Here is a 14,225-nt window from a genome sequence, read left to right on the forward strand (position 1 = left end):
TCTGCCTCGCTCCTGCCCTGCATCCTCTTCTCTTTCTTTTCAACTCCGTTGGGATTTGAAGTGTTGTTTCACTGATAATCTTGAGTTTGGAGAGTTTTATCAGTTGATCCCGATGGTAAACAAGTCTCGTTGCCATGGAGACTCACAATAACAAGTCTTGCAAAAAGAAAAAATATTCAGAAAAATCTCCCATATAGCACAGCCTCTGACCAGCGCGAAAAAATCTACCCGAACAGACACAGATTGACAGCTGATGTCTTAAAAAAAGACGGCTATATTGCAAAAAAATCACAAGTTAAAAACAGAGCTACTACAATTGCTGCTGCCACCTAGCGGCGCATTCAATAATTTAGTTATTTTTCTATTTATTTAATTTTGAATAAAACGGCTTTCCATACGTCGGATCTGAGCGGGTCATCCTGCTGATGCCACGGCTGATCGCACGGTTTTAATGGACTGAAAACTCAGCCCATCCGGTTAGCCGCTCGGTCACTTGGGCAATAAATGGTGCGGACCCACCGACTGTAACACATTCCTCAAGTTCATCCAACAGCTAGTTATGTACCCAGTCTTTAAATTAATGCAGACCAGAAGCAGGCCTGCAGGCTGCTGGAAGACTGTAATTATGTCACTCTGATATACAAAGTTGGGCCAATTAAAAATTATATGATTGGCCTAAGGGTGTGTATTTAGTACATTATGGCTAACAGAGACGATATTATGTGAAAATAAGCTAAGTTCATAAACGTGGTAGCCTGCTTTTATAATGATTATTTCTTTCTTGATTATTTATATGAACAAAAACAACAGTTGATGATGGACAACTGAGGTGTGCAATATGCAGGAAATGACAGCAGTGCTTGTTGGGATGAGATTGTTTGTAGTTTGTAGTCAAACTTTTAACATACCACGAAAACTTAATCTAAACCTAATTTGACATCAAAAACTTAAGGTATGGTATTTTTCCCTCAGGAAAAAAAAATTCCTAGTATTTTCCTTCAGGAAGAGATGTGACACAGAACAGCTGCTAGTTGGGCTTTTTACATCTAGTCATGTTTAAACCCCCAAAATCACGATCTATTACACCTACTTTTGGTTTTTATGTGATTTTTTTCATAGTGCAACAGGTGATGTGAAGCATCTCAACAGGTAGGAATATTTACTGCTGAGGTCATTGGCAAAGTACCTAAACACATTAATAACCTTTAATTATTTAAAGTTGAATTTCTTGTTTCTACTTTTAACTATCCAGTGGAACACAAAAATATTGCATCAAAATAACTTTGGTGGACGCTCACTTGAATAAAGTAAACTGATGAGTTTAATGTAATAGAAAAAGTACTGCTTGTTTACTTCAACAGAGTCAAATTAGAACAAAGGTCTCTTTTCACAGTCAGCAAAGAAAAGATTAATTTTCACAGAGATTACTACAGAGGTCCTAGCACATTTTTTTTTTATTTAAAATTATGTAGGCTGAAATTTCTCAATAAATGTTTCTGGCTATATTTCACATCTAGTCAAACATTTATCAGGGGTGATTTTTCTTTTCTTTTTATTTTCCTAATGGTTTGGATATCCAGTGGTGCATATGTACTGTATGTCATATTATGTGAAATGAACACTTTCTAATTGGACTTCAGTGAAACTCTAGTGGACTCCAGGAAAAAATGAGCAGCCCTTTTTTGATCATATTAGATTTCATCAGTTTAATAAGTAAATTCAAGTGAGCATCCATTAATGTTAGTTGCCTGATTTTATTCAATATGCAGGATAAAACAATAAGAAAAGCATAATTTGGCCTTAAACTAAACTTTATTGCTCTTACCTCTCTTTAAAATCATGAATTAACTATATCTTGCCATTTTAAAAATGCTGTTAAAAACTAAGATTTTGATGACAAAAGTGTGAAAGTTGGGGCTTCAAAAGGGTAGATAAACTAAGAAGTTACATAAAAATGTCCACCTCCATTTTTTATGGGAAATCTATGTGAAGACATTTGTTTAATTAGTTCATTTTTAGAAATTCTTATTGTTTTTTAGAAAATTAAATAGAAAGGAGAGTATGGGAACATAAAGTTATTTATTTCTTTTTTAGCTTTTCCCTTATTCTAGAGCTGGGAAATGGAAATAGAAAAATCTAATTTCATACTCTTCCATACTTGTTAAGACTGTGTAGGAAACCTGCTACAGTCTTGTACAGTGTTAGTTTGACATACTTAAAATAAATGGGATCATTTACAAGCTTCTAGAGTTTTAAGGAAGAAATTGAGTGCACCAGTGAAGTTCTTCATATTTATTACAGTTTATGTGAGTTACTGATTGACCCCATCTACACTGCGATGCAACTATAAAGTTTCACATTTGTGGCTCACATCACACATCTTCACTGTAAATCTTTATGTGTTATGTGCAGGAATGAAGGTCAAAGAAAACTGCACTGTATTCCATCAAATGAAGGGCATTTTTCTATATTCAAAATTGTACACCAGGTAGTGCCACTGCACTGCTTTGGAAGTTTAGCTAAAATAGATCATGCAGCTCATTCATTTACACGTAAACATCTGGGGCAAGAAGTGCATGACAGCTGTCTGAAGTTGTTACAAACTGCATCTTCTATCATGACCACACTATGCAATATGTCATTATCCTCTGATTAAAACAGATGATCAACATCAAATGCACCACAGCACTGAGATGCTCTGACCAAAGTCATAAATGACATATGTTTGAATACAGATGATGGAAAAATGTCAGTCTTAGTCTTACTGGACCTCAGTGTTGCATTTGATACAGTCGTTGCTTAAACGACTGGAGAACTGGGTCGGCCTCTCTGGCACTGCGCTACACTGGTTTAAATCTTATTTAGAGAATAGAAAGTACTTTGTGTCAATAGGTAATTTTACATCTGAGCAGACAAGAATTACATGTGGAGTTCCCCAGGGTTCCATCCTGGGGCCTCTTCTGTTTAACATCTACATGCTCCCACTGGCACAGGTTGTGAGGAAAAACAAAATTAGTTACTATAGCTATGCAGATGACACTCAGATATATATTACAATGTCACCAGGAGACTGAGGCCCCGTACAGGCTCTTGATAAATGCATTAAGGAGATTAATGAATGGATCTGCCTGAACTTTCTTCAGTTAAACAAAAACAAAACTGAGGTGATGGTCTTTGGTGCGAAAGAGAAACGATCAAAGGTCACCACAGAGCTTCAGTCTATACACCTAAAAACCACCAACCAGGCCAGAAATCTGGGTGTATTGATGAACTCAGACCTAAACTTTGAAAAACACATTAAGGGAATTACAATGTCAGCCTACTATCACCTTAATAATATATCAAGAGTTAAAGATCTGATGTCTCAGCAGGACCTGGAAAAACTAGTCCACGCTTTCATCTTTAGTCGGCTTGATTATTTTAAGTTTTTACAGGTCTACCTAAAAAATCAATTAGACACCTGTTCGAGTCCTCACTAAGACCAAGAAAGTGGACCACATCAGTCCAGCTCTGAGGTCTTTACACTGGCTGCCTGTTCGTCAGAGAATAGATTTTAAAGTTCTGCTGCTGGTCTATAAAGCTCTGAATGGTTTAGGACCAAATTACATCAGTGACCTATTGGCCCAGTATGAACCTACCAGAACCCTCAGGTCATCTGGATCCAGTTTTTTATCAGTTCCCAGAGTCAGAACCAGACATGGAGAAGCTGCATTCAGCTTCTATGCTCCACTTGTCTGGAACAAACTCCCAGAAAGCCTCAGATCAACTGAAACACTCAGTTTATTTAAATCCAGGTTAAAGACCCACCTGTTCTCTGCTGCATTTCAATAGTTTTTATTTAGAAGTCAAAATCTACATCTGGTTCTTTTAAGCTGGAATCATGTTTTAATATTGTCTTTCCCCACCCTGGAACTTCATTTCTTGCATTTTATCTATTTTATTTTAGCATCTTTGTTTTCATGTCATTAATTGCATTTCTTTTAATCTTTGTTTTTTGCCTAATAAATTTCTCCTGAATTCTGATCAGCGATGATTTCATACCACAGTAATGTAAATATCAGCCTACATGCCACTGGAAAGTATTTAAATGAGTATCATTTTCAGGCTGTAGTTTAGTTTTTTTCAGACTCTTTAAGGTTTTAGTTTTTTTATTTTTATGTATGGTTGTCCCATTTATGATCTGGTTAAGGTTATAAGGTCAGTAAAAAGTAAAAGTCTTTGTAAAAGAGTCATCACGATTGAACAGTTTAGACAGTAAATGCAAAACAGTTTTGATGGTTTTTGAGTTAAAAAAAGATAGCAACAAAAATAGTTGCATTGAAGACAGATCTTTTCTATCCACATATCACTCACTCAGTTGTCATTTTATGTAATAACTGAGTATATTTAAGCTAAAAATTATTCTAAATATTCCTTACTGTATAGTGAATATGACTTGTTGGTTTCTTAAAGATTAAAATGAGGGTAAAACATGGTTTTAAGAGATGTTAATAATAAATCTGGTAATAATAGATCTTCAACCTTGTCAGTACACAATCTTTCCATTCATATGGACCAGTACACAACTGCTGTACCAACCAGTTCATACACTGTATACCTATGTTGACACGTCACCAAAGCAACAACAAAATAGCAGACTGTGATGTAACCACAGAGTTGACATGATGGGATCTTTTCCTAACCTTAACAAGGTAGGTTTAATTTCTGCAAATAGGTGACAATACAAAGGTGGTACTACAGCAGAGAGGATACCTGCTGGCTCATATGTATGGGAAGAATATGCCTTAATAACCCCTATACAGTGGTATGATAAGTTTAATACATAATGTGTTACCCTCAAAATTAAAAAAGGCAGATGTAAAATCCATCATACCCTTTTTCTTCAGCAAAGTCTTTATTTGCCATCAGAGCAATTAAATGTTTTGAACTAAGAACCGGTTTTCTCTTGAGCAGTGATTTGCAGGTTTTCTTTGCCTCTGGTTTTTAGCTTCTGTAAGGAAAACTCCCCCCTCACATTGCTATATGCTCTAATCAGAGCAAGACAAACAATCTCCTTTAGAAATAAACTCAGTATTTTCTGAGGTCACTCAGCAGTGTGTGAACAAACATACAGAGTGGGACAATAAGAAAAGCCAGAGCCTTGCCACAAATTCACCTTGCTACATTATTTACAGCACTATTTTTATTTGATCTTGACATGGTGGGCAGACATTTTAAGCAGAAGATGCCAAACACTCTTCCTCCCAGGCATCGCATTGTAAAAAACCAAGTGCTGTTTGGTTGATCATGAGTCCAAAAAAAAAGCTATTTGATATGATTTTCTGGATTAGAAAAAATAAACATAAGAGACTAACATGTAAAAACATTATCTAACCGGAAATACCTCAAGAATGACAACATATCGACTATTTACAAAAACATCCATATAATATTTATATATATCTTTATATTTCTTATCTTCTATACCCACTAAAATATACCAATGAAGCAGCTATTGGTCAATCTGATGAACCTGTTTGCCAACATGTTTCTGAAAACAGTTTAAATATCCTTCAGCTGTAAATGTGAAAAAAAAGAAAAGGGATAGCAAAGAGAGGAACAGAAAAAAAACCAAGTAAATAAAAAAAAAAAAAAAATGTAACCCATTAAAAGTCCCGTGTTTATCCTGTGTGCCATTCTGGAATACTGCAGTGTGAGGAGGTTAGCCACTTCAATCAGCTTCTCCAGTGGATAAGAGTTTGTTCAAGGATGGACGTGTCTGACCATCCAACAGAGTTCTGTCTATTTTTTTTTTTTTTCATTTTCATCCACTAGTGTACAAAGATTTAAACACAGTTCCAAGACAACTGGTGTAGGCCACAGAAAAGAGAGAAGGGCACTTTTTTTTTTGTTGTTGTTTTTCAAAACGTAGGAACCCAGGGATGAAATCTTGATGAATTCAGGGGAAAGGGACATGGCCTGGACCTGGGGAGGGACAGTGGGTTTAGCAGCCTTCTTGTTTATCAAGAGTTTGTTTCACAGATGAATCCAATATCCACCCAGTCAAGCACAAACTTGGCAATATATATATTATATACAGTATATAAACTACAATCATGAACAACAGAGATGCAGGAGACTTGTCCTCAAATACAAAAAGTGTCTTGTGTCGTCCGTATGTGGACTTACTGTAGTGTGTGTTTGTGGCATTTGGAGAGAAAAATAAGGTCCTGAGATATGCATTGAAGGGCTTCCAAGTGATAAAAGTGTGATCTATATAAAATGACAAAAACAAAAAACAAAAATAGAATTATATCTATCTCATCACTGGGTTTATGAGTCCCATATGTTAGGAGGGGCTGGACCGTGGCAGGGCAAGTATTCGTCCATTCGTCTTTCCTCCGTTCATGTGTGTGAACGGGATGTGGTGCTCCTCGTAACTGCCTCTCAGGCCCATGGAGGAGGACTCATCCCTGTCCAAACACTGCTCCCTCTGGGAGTATGACGAAGGGTCCAGCGGGATGCTCTCCATGTTTTCCATGTCCAGGTCAAAATCCTCGCTCTCTGGCGGCTTGTTTTCCTCACTGTAGAAGAAAGAGACCTCCTGGAAGGTGGGATGCAGGTCCTCCCGAAGCATCTCGATGATCTCCTGGAAGGTGGGACGCAACTTGGGATTGTACTGCCAGCACATCTGCATGAGGTTGTGTCTGAGTGAAGAGATGGGAAGATAAAAAAACTCAGTGAAACCTCAGATATAAATTATTTCTTTTCTTCACAGTCTACTGAAATTTGGTTATCTTCTATTAAATTCTATTTAATAATAATTCAATTTAAATTGATCAATAATCAGTTTAATATGAATGAAATAATAATTTAAATGGGCAATAAGTGGAAATTCATCATTTCTAGATTGAAGGAATTAAAATATGGCTATGTGAAGAACTAGTTGTGTAATTTCATCTAGACCAGAGGTCACTAACAAGCGGACCGCGATCCGGACCCAGACCCAGAACCTGTACCTTATGGACCCGGACCTAAATTCTAAAATCTGGCGGGGTGCTTTTATTTTAACTGCTGCAACTTTTGCAGTCTTCACGGTAGTGGTCATGAAACATGCAGACCAATTGCATGTAACTTAAGCTATCCCACATGATACACTTAGCCAATTAAGTCTGTGAGGCTCCCGGCAGCAAACTTTACGGCACGAAAGCTTAGACAGACGAGAGTTTAAGAGGCAGGTAACAAGTCGGCAGGAGAAAGAAAGCCAGCTACATAAAACAAAGGGAGAGATATAAACGAGTACGCCAGAGAAAAGCAGCAGCGTTGCTAAGTCTTCCTGTTATAAGCAACATTGGGGTTGTTTTTCTGTGAAGTTGCTTGCATTTATCGTCAGTGGCAGGTTTTTGGGCTTGTTTTCCTGAGTGTAGTTGCTCCTGATTAAAATAAGACATAGGCTACTCCTGATTTTCTTACAGCTTTCCACAATGAATTAAACGGGAAACATGAGTAGTCTCTCTTTTTTGTTTTTTCTTTCTTCATGAAGTAGTGTCAACAGCCGTTTAATTGGTACCGTGGCCATCCGAATAATAAAGAGTATGAAAGAGGGTGTCATACAGCCCCTCAAAAAAAAAACTTCTTATCTGTGAGGCTGATGGACATCAGTTTCACTGTCTCATAACAACATGAGGAGGAGACAGTTTCTATTTGTTTTAGGTTTTACCCCAAGTCTTTTTGAGTTGAGTCATGTATGTCTTATTTTAATTAAAGTTTAAAAGTAAATACAGAAAATAGTTATTATGATCTCCTGGACCTTGGCTCCAAAGATTTTTCTCTAACTGGACCTCTTTAAACTTTAGTTGAACACTTCTGATCTAGAGTACACCATGACATGACACCCTGTCTCTTGATGTCTAGCCCCGTGTTTACCAGCCGGTCCGGCTGCATATTCATGTACGTTCATGTGAATTGCCGCCTCCTCTCTCCTCTCGGAGCCCTCTGCCCTCCCTCACTATAAAAAGGCTACAGCCAGCAAGGAATGGCAGCAAGTATTTTTTAAGCAAAATGGTGGAGAGTGGAACAAAACATTCACCTGAGGACATCCAGGGTCTGACATTACCACTTAAGAAACTACTGTCTTTGCCGAAGAAGTTGTTGGATTAAGAAAGGGACATAACTCTAATTAACACTGGCCATGTACTTCCAAGGAGGAGAGCATTGCGATAGCTAAAGAGGCTACAGTTTGACTTGGCTCGAGCTCTTCTCCTGTACGGGTAAGTAACAGCATGAAAGTTAGAAGTTACTTTAACATGTTACACAAAATGTTGATATTGTTTTGCTCAGTGTGTTTGCACTTTGCACATTCATTCGCAGATGAGGCGAGTAGGGGGTGGTGGTGGGGGGATTTTGCTTTTTGCCCCTTTAAATCGTGAGCTTAACAAAACTGATCCAGCTATCTCGTATAGAGTGAAGGTATGGATCTATATTAGTGTTTCAGTGTAGCCGAATGGAACAAGACACAGATTCATGGGTTTGTAATAGTTATTTTTTTTCTTTGTGATCAGCTATTTATTATCATCATTAACCAGCAAACTGGTCAATAAGTTTTCAGAAATGTGCAATGAAAACTAAATGAGAGGCCTTTACATGTCTTGTTTTGTCTGGCAAATGCAGTAAAACTCAAAGACCTTCAGTTAATAAGCAGAACATGTAAATAGATGTAATAGAACTTATTACACAAACAGTTTCAAATCCTGCCCCTTTTAGTCACATCTCATTTTTGGTTCATATCCAAAACAGCCCTTATACTTACAGTCTGTCTGCACAGTTGTCAGGCCGATCCAGGTAGCCTCCGTCCATTACAAACTTGAGGACTTGCTCGTTGGACAGGCCCTGGTATGGCTGCTCGGCCAGGGTGCTGATCTCCCACAGCACAACCCCAAATGACCTGGTAAACAGAAAGGTAGAATGAGGACATGCCAATTAGACACCTGACAGAGTAAATCTGTAAACACCCCGGCAGTGAGCAGGGAGGCTGAGGACAGAGGCACCGATGATGCTGACAATGACGTCAGGTGAAAAAGCTCATCCCTAATATGTTTACTGTTTATTATTCTGGTCTGTTTTCATGGGCCCTGCTGTGCCACAAATGACCTGAAAAAACATCCAAGTTGAAAACAAGAGGTATCTTTTTTTCTTTTTTTTTATTTGACAAGAACATATTTATATATATATATATATATATATATATATATATATATATATATATATATATATATATATATATATATATATATAAAACAAAAAACAAAAGAACACTTCTAAATTTGCCAGATTTAGCCAAAGGGCTAATTTTCACTGACCAGCAGTCTGAATGTGCAGTGAAGACGCCGTCCTTCAAGGACTCAGGTGCCATCCACCTGACAGGCAGCAGGCCTTTCCCTCCCTTCCTGTAGTAGTCGGTCTCATAGATATCTCTGGTCATGCCAAAGTCTGGAAGGGAACATGACCATCATTATTTAATTACAGCAAAGCTTGCACAGATATTTTTTACCTGGACTTCATCCACTTTACACCAACGTTTTTCAAATTCACTTGTGTTTCATGTACTCATTAAACTTTCTGTTGCTATATTTAGCACCTATAAATTAGTTTTTATAGGGGCATCTACTAAAACAGTGCACAGAAATAAGCACAAATTAAACTTCTTCCATTTCTGTGGCTCCTTGATTACTTGCCAATCAAGGCCCGTCACTGATTAATGAAAGAATCTGTTATAACTGGCCACAGATATCCAGTAGCTCAGTTCTCACCTAAAACTTTAAATTAACATACAATCAAATAATAAACTTACAAAGTACAACAACAATAGCAATACCCTAAAAAGAGATTACTTTTAGGGCCCAAAAAATGGAAGTCTGGGCAGCTCTAGTAAATAGTTGTTCAAAATTAGATGGTGTCCTCATGTGACCTCCAGGGGGAGACAAAGTCAAAATATTTCTAATTGTGCATACGCACTTCAACCTAATACTAAACTCTTTAGTGACTTGATCTGGTTCATGAAAACTTACCCCCTATTTTGACCGTCAGATCGTGAGCTACCATGCAGTTTCTGGCTGCCAGGTCCCTGTGGACAAACTTCTTGGCGTTAAGGTAAGCCATGCCATCTGCAATCTCAACGGCCATTTGGATCATCTCCTTCAGAGTGGGCGGTGGACGTCCGGGGTTATTCTGACGGACACAGGACAAATTTTTCATTTCTAATGTGCTAATGCAGAATTCCATCCATGATTACTTATGATTTAGTGGTGATTTTGATTGACTGTATTTGAATAGTGCCATGTTTTTAGTTGGCTTTAGCGCTGACTGCTTAAACTGTCTTCAAACATCCAGCAGCTCAGTCCTTGTTCCAATCAAAGTCTGAATGTTTACTCCAAAAGGTAACACATGTAGGTAATCTCTGCATATTTACACAGTAAACCACAGGAAAAGGTAAAGGAGCTTGGATAGTGGGGTGACATTAATCTAACAGATCCACAGAGCTCTTTGTCTAGTGAAATCACATTTAGTAGATATAATTTAGTCCAGACCTCAACAATCTAGCTGGGAAAAAAACAGATGGAGAGAAAGGGTACATCAGAAAAGCCCCTATGTTTCCTTATTGTTTTATCATCTGAATTTGAACATCTGTGGTGTATCTGCACATGCACTGTACATGCAAACCAGACCGCAGGCCCCAAATGATCAAATCACAGCCTAATTTGTTAATAAAGTCAGTAAATGCTGCTAGTTTAGTAAAAAAAAAAAGTGCAGTCAATAAAGGGTGGACCAATTCCCTTCAATAAAAGCAGAAGTGAAAAGAAGAAAAGAAAAACAGAAGTTCACTTCAAGCTAAAACAGGTGTAAATTTGATTTAAACAAATCTCAATACCTCAGCGTCAGGCCGTAGCGAGCGCAGGTAGCTCTTTAGGTCTCCGTGGGTCATCAGCTCCATCACCACCAGTGTGGGCTGACCCTTCGACACAACGCCGAGCAGACGCACCTGAGACACAAAATCAAAGGGATTCAGGATCCGTACATGAGCATTATTTCTCCGAGTATTTCTCATTCTAAATTAATTCTAAATAACAACAAAGAGCAGCTCAAGCAAATGGTTGTGGTCCACTGATTAAAACCCCACCCTGCATTTTTACCCATCAGCAGTAACCAAATACCACAATATCCTCAGTTTATCTACAAGACAGGAAAAAAAGGAATCTCCCTTTACCACATGGTGACAGCTGAAGGCCTTCATGACCGAGGCCTCGTTCAGGAACTCAATTCTCTCCCTTAGGCTGGCTGACTCATTCACCGTCTTCACAGCTACACGTGTTTCCCCTTCGCCCTTTATGATGTCCTTAGCGATGCCTTCGTAGACCATGCCAAAGGAGCCCTGACCCAGTTCCCTCAAAATGCTGATCTTGTCCCGGGGCACCTCCCACTCGTCCTCTTCATACACTGCAAACATATTTTCCATTTTACAGCACTGAGTTGAGAACTCCAACATCTGAAACCCAAACTTAAATCATGGTCCAATTTTAGTTTGTTTTTTAAAAGCAAAGTGAATAACTGGATCTGTAAAAGACATGACATATACAGTATTTTAATTACAATGTTTAGGTTATTGCTGAAATCCAGAAACAGTCAGGTTCTGTAAGTTACTGATTACCAGTGGATTGCATTAAATCTTTGGCTGCTTCAGATAATACAGACAGAGCAGACCAATAACAGTTGTGGTAAGGACTATAAACCTCCTTAACTACTGTAAATGTGCTGTAGTCACAAAATTTAATGAGGTGCTATAATCCCTTCTTAAATCCAGCCTCTATGAAATTCATGAAAGGGATTAAATTCCCTGCTTACCGTCATTAGCACTGAGATACTCTGGGTTGGAAGAGGCATAGATGGGACCACTAGGCCCTTGGGTTTGACTACATGGGAAAAAAAACAATAAAATGTAATAACACTGACAGAAATGATAAGTAAGTATTTAAAAGAGTTTGATAATTGCATACTTTTTCTTGAACATGAAGAATCCCACCCCAGCCACCAACAGCAGCAGGAAAAAGCAGATGACTGGCCCGATGATGATCTTCACAACATACAGATGATCACCTGTTCAACACATTCATCCGAAGAGTGCGTCACATTTCAGGTGAAGAACAAAGATAATCTCCTAACAGCCAGCCAGTCCCCCACCCCCATCCGTACGGTGCTCAGTAAACATTATCTCTTAATAGCATCCTATGACTAAGTGATTAAAAGGTGTTTGTATGCTTCTAATGTTCTACTTTATTATATGTTATATTTTAAATTCTAGCCTGCGTCCAACAACCTTTGACAGCAACAGATCACTGTAAAAATAACTGAAATATTGTAAGATTAATTTGAGTACTGTGATTTTAAAAGTATGTAAAATCATGACTGTGCACTAATTCCAGCAGACTTTGACTGGTGGTACTACAGCAGAGAGGAATGTAGACGGCTACATTGTTAGCACCACACCTTCAAAATGCCGAGAATTTAATCGTTTCACATGGACGTCAAAATGTCTTAATTAAACCTGCGTTGCCGCCTCCAGAAGCACAGCAGCGGTGGGCTACTCTGGTGTCGGCGAGAGAGGCGGAGCCCAATTAAACTTCGTTTGTTAGACCCACAGGCAAGGTAAATTTCAAGAGTATCTGACAAGCTTATTAGTCCGGTGAGAGGGAATGTAGCTGCTGATAAGTTGCTTTAGATTTTACAAGACAAATAGATTTTGCAATACAGATATTGATGGTAAACAGCAAACACAATGCTATATAACATTAAGTAATCAGTCGTAACAATTCCGACACTGGTTAGCTTAAACAATGTAGGCTATCATCTATACACCGTAATGTAATAACCACTAGTTGCAATTTCACCAACAAAATTTTGAAGAACACTGGATGTATGATCTGGCAAACAAAAATATTGAATGGACATTTAGAAGTCTCAAAAACGTGAGTCATGAGCTATTTTCCAACTAAACCTTTTCAAAAAACCATCAGAGAGACTTACTCGCATCCTGGATGTAAAAAAATGTGGGTTCGGTCCACGATCCATTCCCAGCTAGTGAGGTTGCTCGGATCCTCACGGTGTAGTTCCCAGGATGCATCACTTTCAGCAGGCCGCCACGCTGCTCTTTGTACAGCTTCCTTGACACACAAGAGTGCAGCTCCTACAGAAAGCAAACATCAATGTTCAGTGAGTTGTTTTAATTTATTTCCAAATGTTAAAATAACATGAACATGGTTTCATCTCAAAGTGCTGAGTAGAATAAAAATTGAAAAGAATATCAGGCATCCATCATCTAGACTAAATAGATGTTTGATTGACTATGGCGATTACATAGCCCAGTGTTCAATTACTCTGTCATTAGGTTTAAGCAAGCAAATTATTGAGCAAAATTTTAAAATATAAATCCCTTAATAAGAATTGTCTCTCCGTGCAGCGCAGAATGGTCAGTTTTATGATGGACAAATTAAAGCTGCTGCTTATAAATTGCCTTTCATAAGCTGAACCAGACAGCCTTTAAAGAAAAGAAAAACAAAACCAGTACATAACATTTTCTCTCTGTATCTGTGATCCTGCAGTGAACTCTTGGCTGCAACTCAAGATTTAAATCACAACATCTACTAAATCAATAAAGCCATGATAAATAAGGTATGTGTGTTTGTGTGTGGAAGTGTGTCTTCACCTCACTGTCTCCCACTCTCTTGTAGTTCACTTCATACAGGATGATTATACCATTTGGGGCTGTAGGTTCCAGCCAGTATGCGTGCACATTATATCCTGTCACCTCATAAGTAATGGGACCCAAAATGTCATCAGCTTTATCTGTGGAGAACAAAGCAGCACACATTCATATTTCTAATAAATCTCTTGTTTGTCTGGAGTAAAACATAGGTAAGCTGCATTTAGTGTCCTAAATAAATATGAAATATAAAAAAAACTTATAATGAGAAAAGGGTTTCTTGAGGTACCCTTTTTGCAGCAATCTAAATGATAAATTATTCCAGATATTTAGAGATAAAAATAAATTCTTCTGCCTAAATTCTCCTCTTGTGGATGTCAACGGTAGTATTTTAACCCCAACCCACCCAAAGGTTTCTACTGCGATAGTGTTGATAGACACTAAAACCAATGTAGCTTCTTTACCGCCACCCTCTGGGAGCAAAAAGCAGCAA

General features: G+C 38.1%; 1 protein-coding gene across 1 annotated transcript in view; it reads right to left on the reverse strand.

The window, feature by feature from the left end:
* Positions 1-5,167: 5,167 nt before the first annotated feature.
* Positions 5,168-14,225, reverse strand: part of insra (insulin receptor a) — a 58,533-nt gene continuing 49,475 nt past the window's right edge. The window contains exons 13-22 of the mRNA XM_041992373.1: positions 13,736-13,875; positions 13,057-13,216; positions 12,030-12,129; positions 11,878-11,945; positions 11,243-11,472; positions 10,907-11,017; positions 10,047-10,206; positions 9,339-9,468; positions 8,789-8,923; positions 5,168-6,686 (exon numbers count right to left, since the gene is read on the reverse strand). Of these exons, the coding sequence (XP_041848307.1) occupies positions 6,329-6,686; positions 8,789-8,923; positions 9,339-9,468; positions 10,047-10,206; positions 10,907-11,017; positions 11,243-11,472; positions 11,878-11,945; positions 12,030-12,129; positions 13,057-13,216; positions 13,736-13,875 (1,592 nt within the window). The 3' untranslated portion in view covers positions 5,168-6,328. The remainder of the gene's footprint in view (positions 6,687-8,788; positions 8,924-9,338; positions 9,469-10,046; positions 10,207-10,906; positions 11,018-11,242; positions 11,473-11,877; positions 11,946-12,029; positions 12,130-13,056; positions 13,217-13,735; positions 13,876-14,225) is intronic.

The sequence above is a fragment of the Melanotaenia boesemani genome, chromosome 8 (genome assembly GCF_017639745.1).
Source record: "Melanotaenia boesemani isolate fMelBoe1 chromosome 8, fMelBoe1.pri, whole genome shotgun sequence".
Taxonomy (NCBI): Eukaryota; Metazoa; Chordata; class Actinopteri; order Atheriniformes; family Melanotaeniidae; genus Melanotaenia; species Melanotaenia boesemani.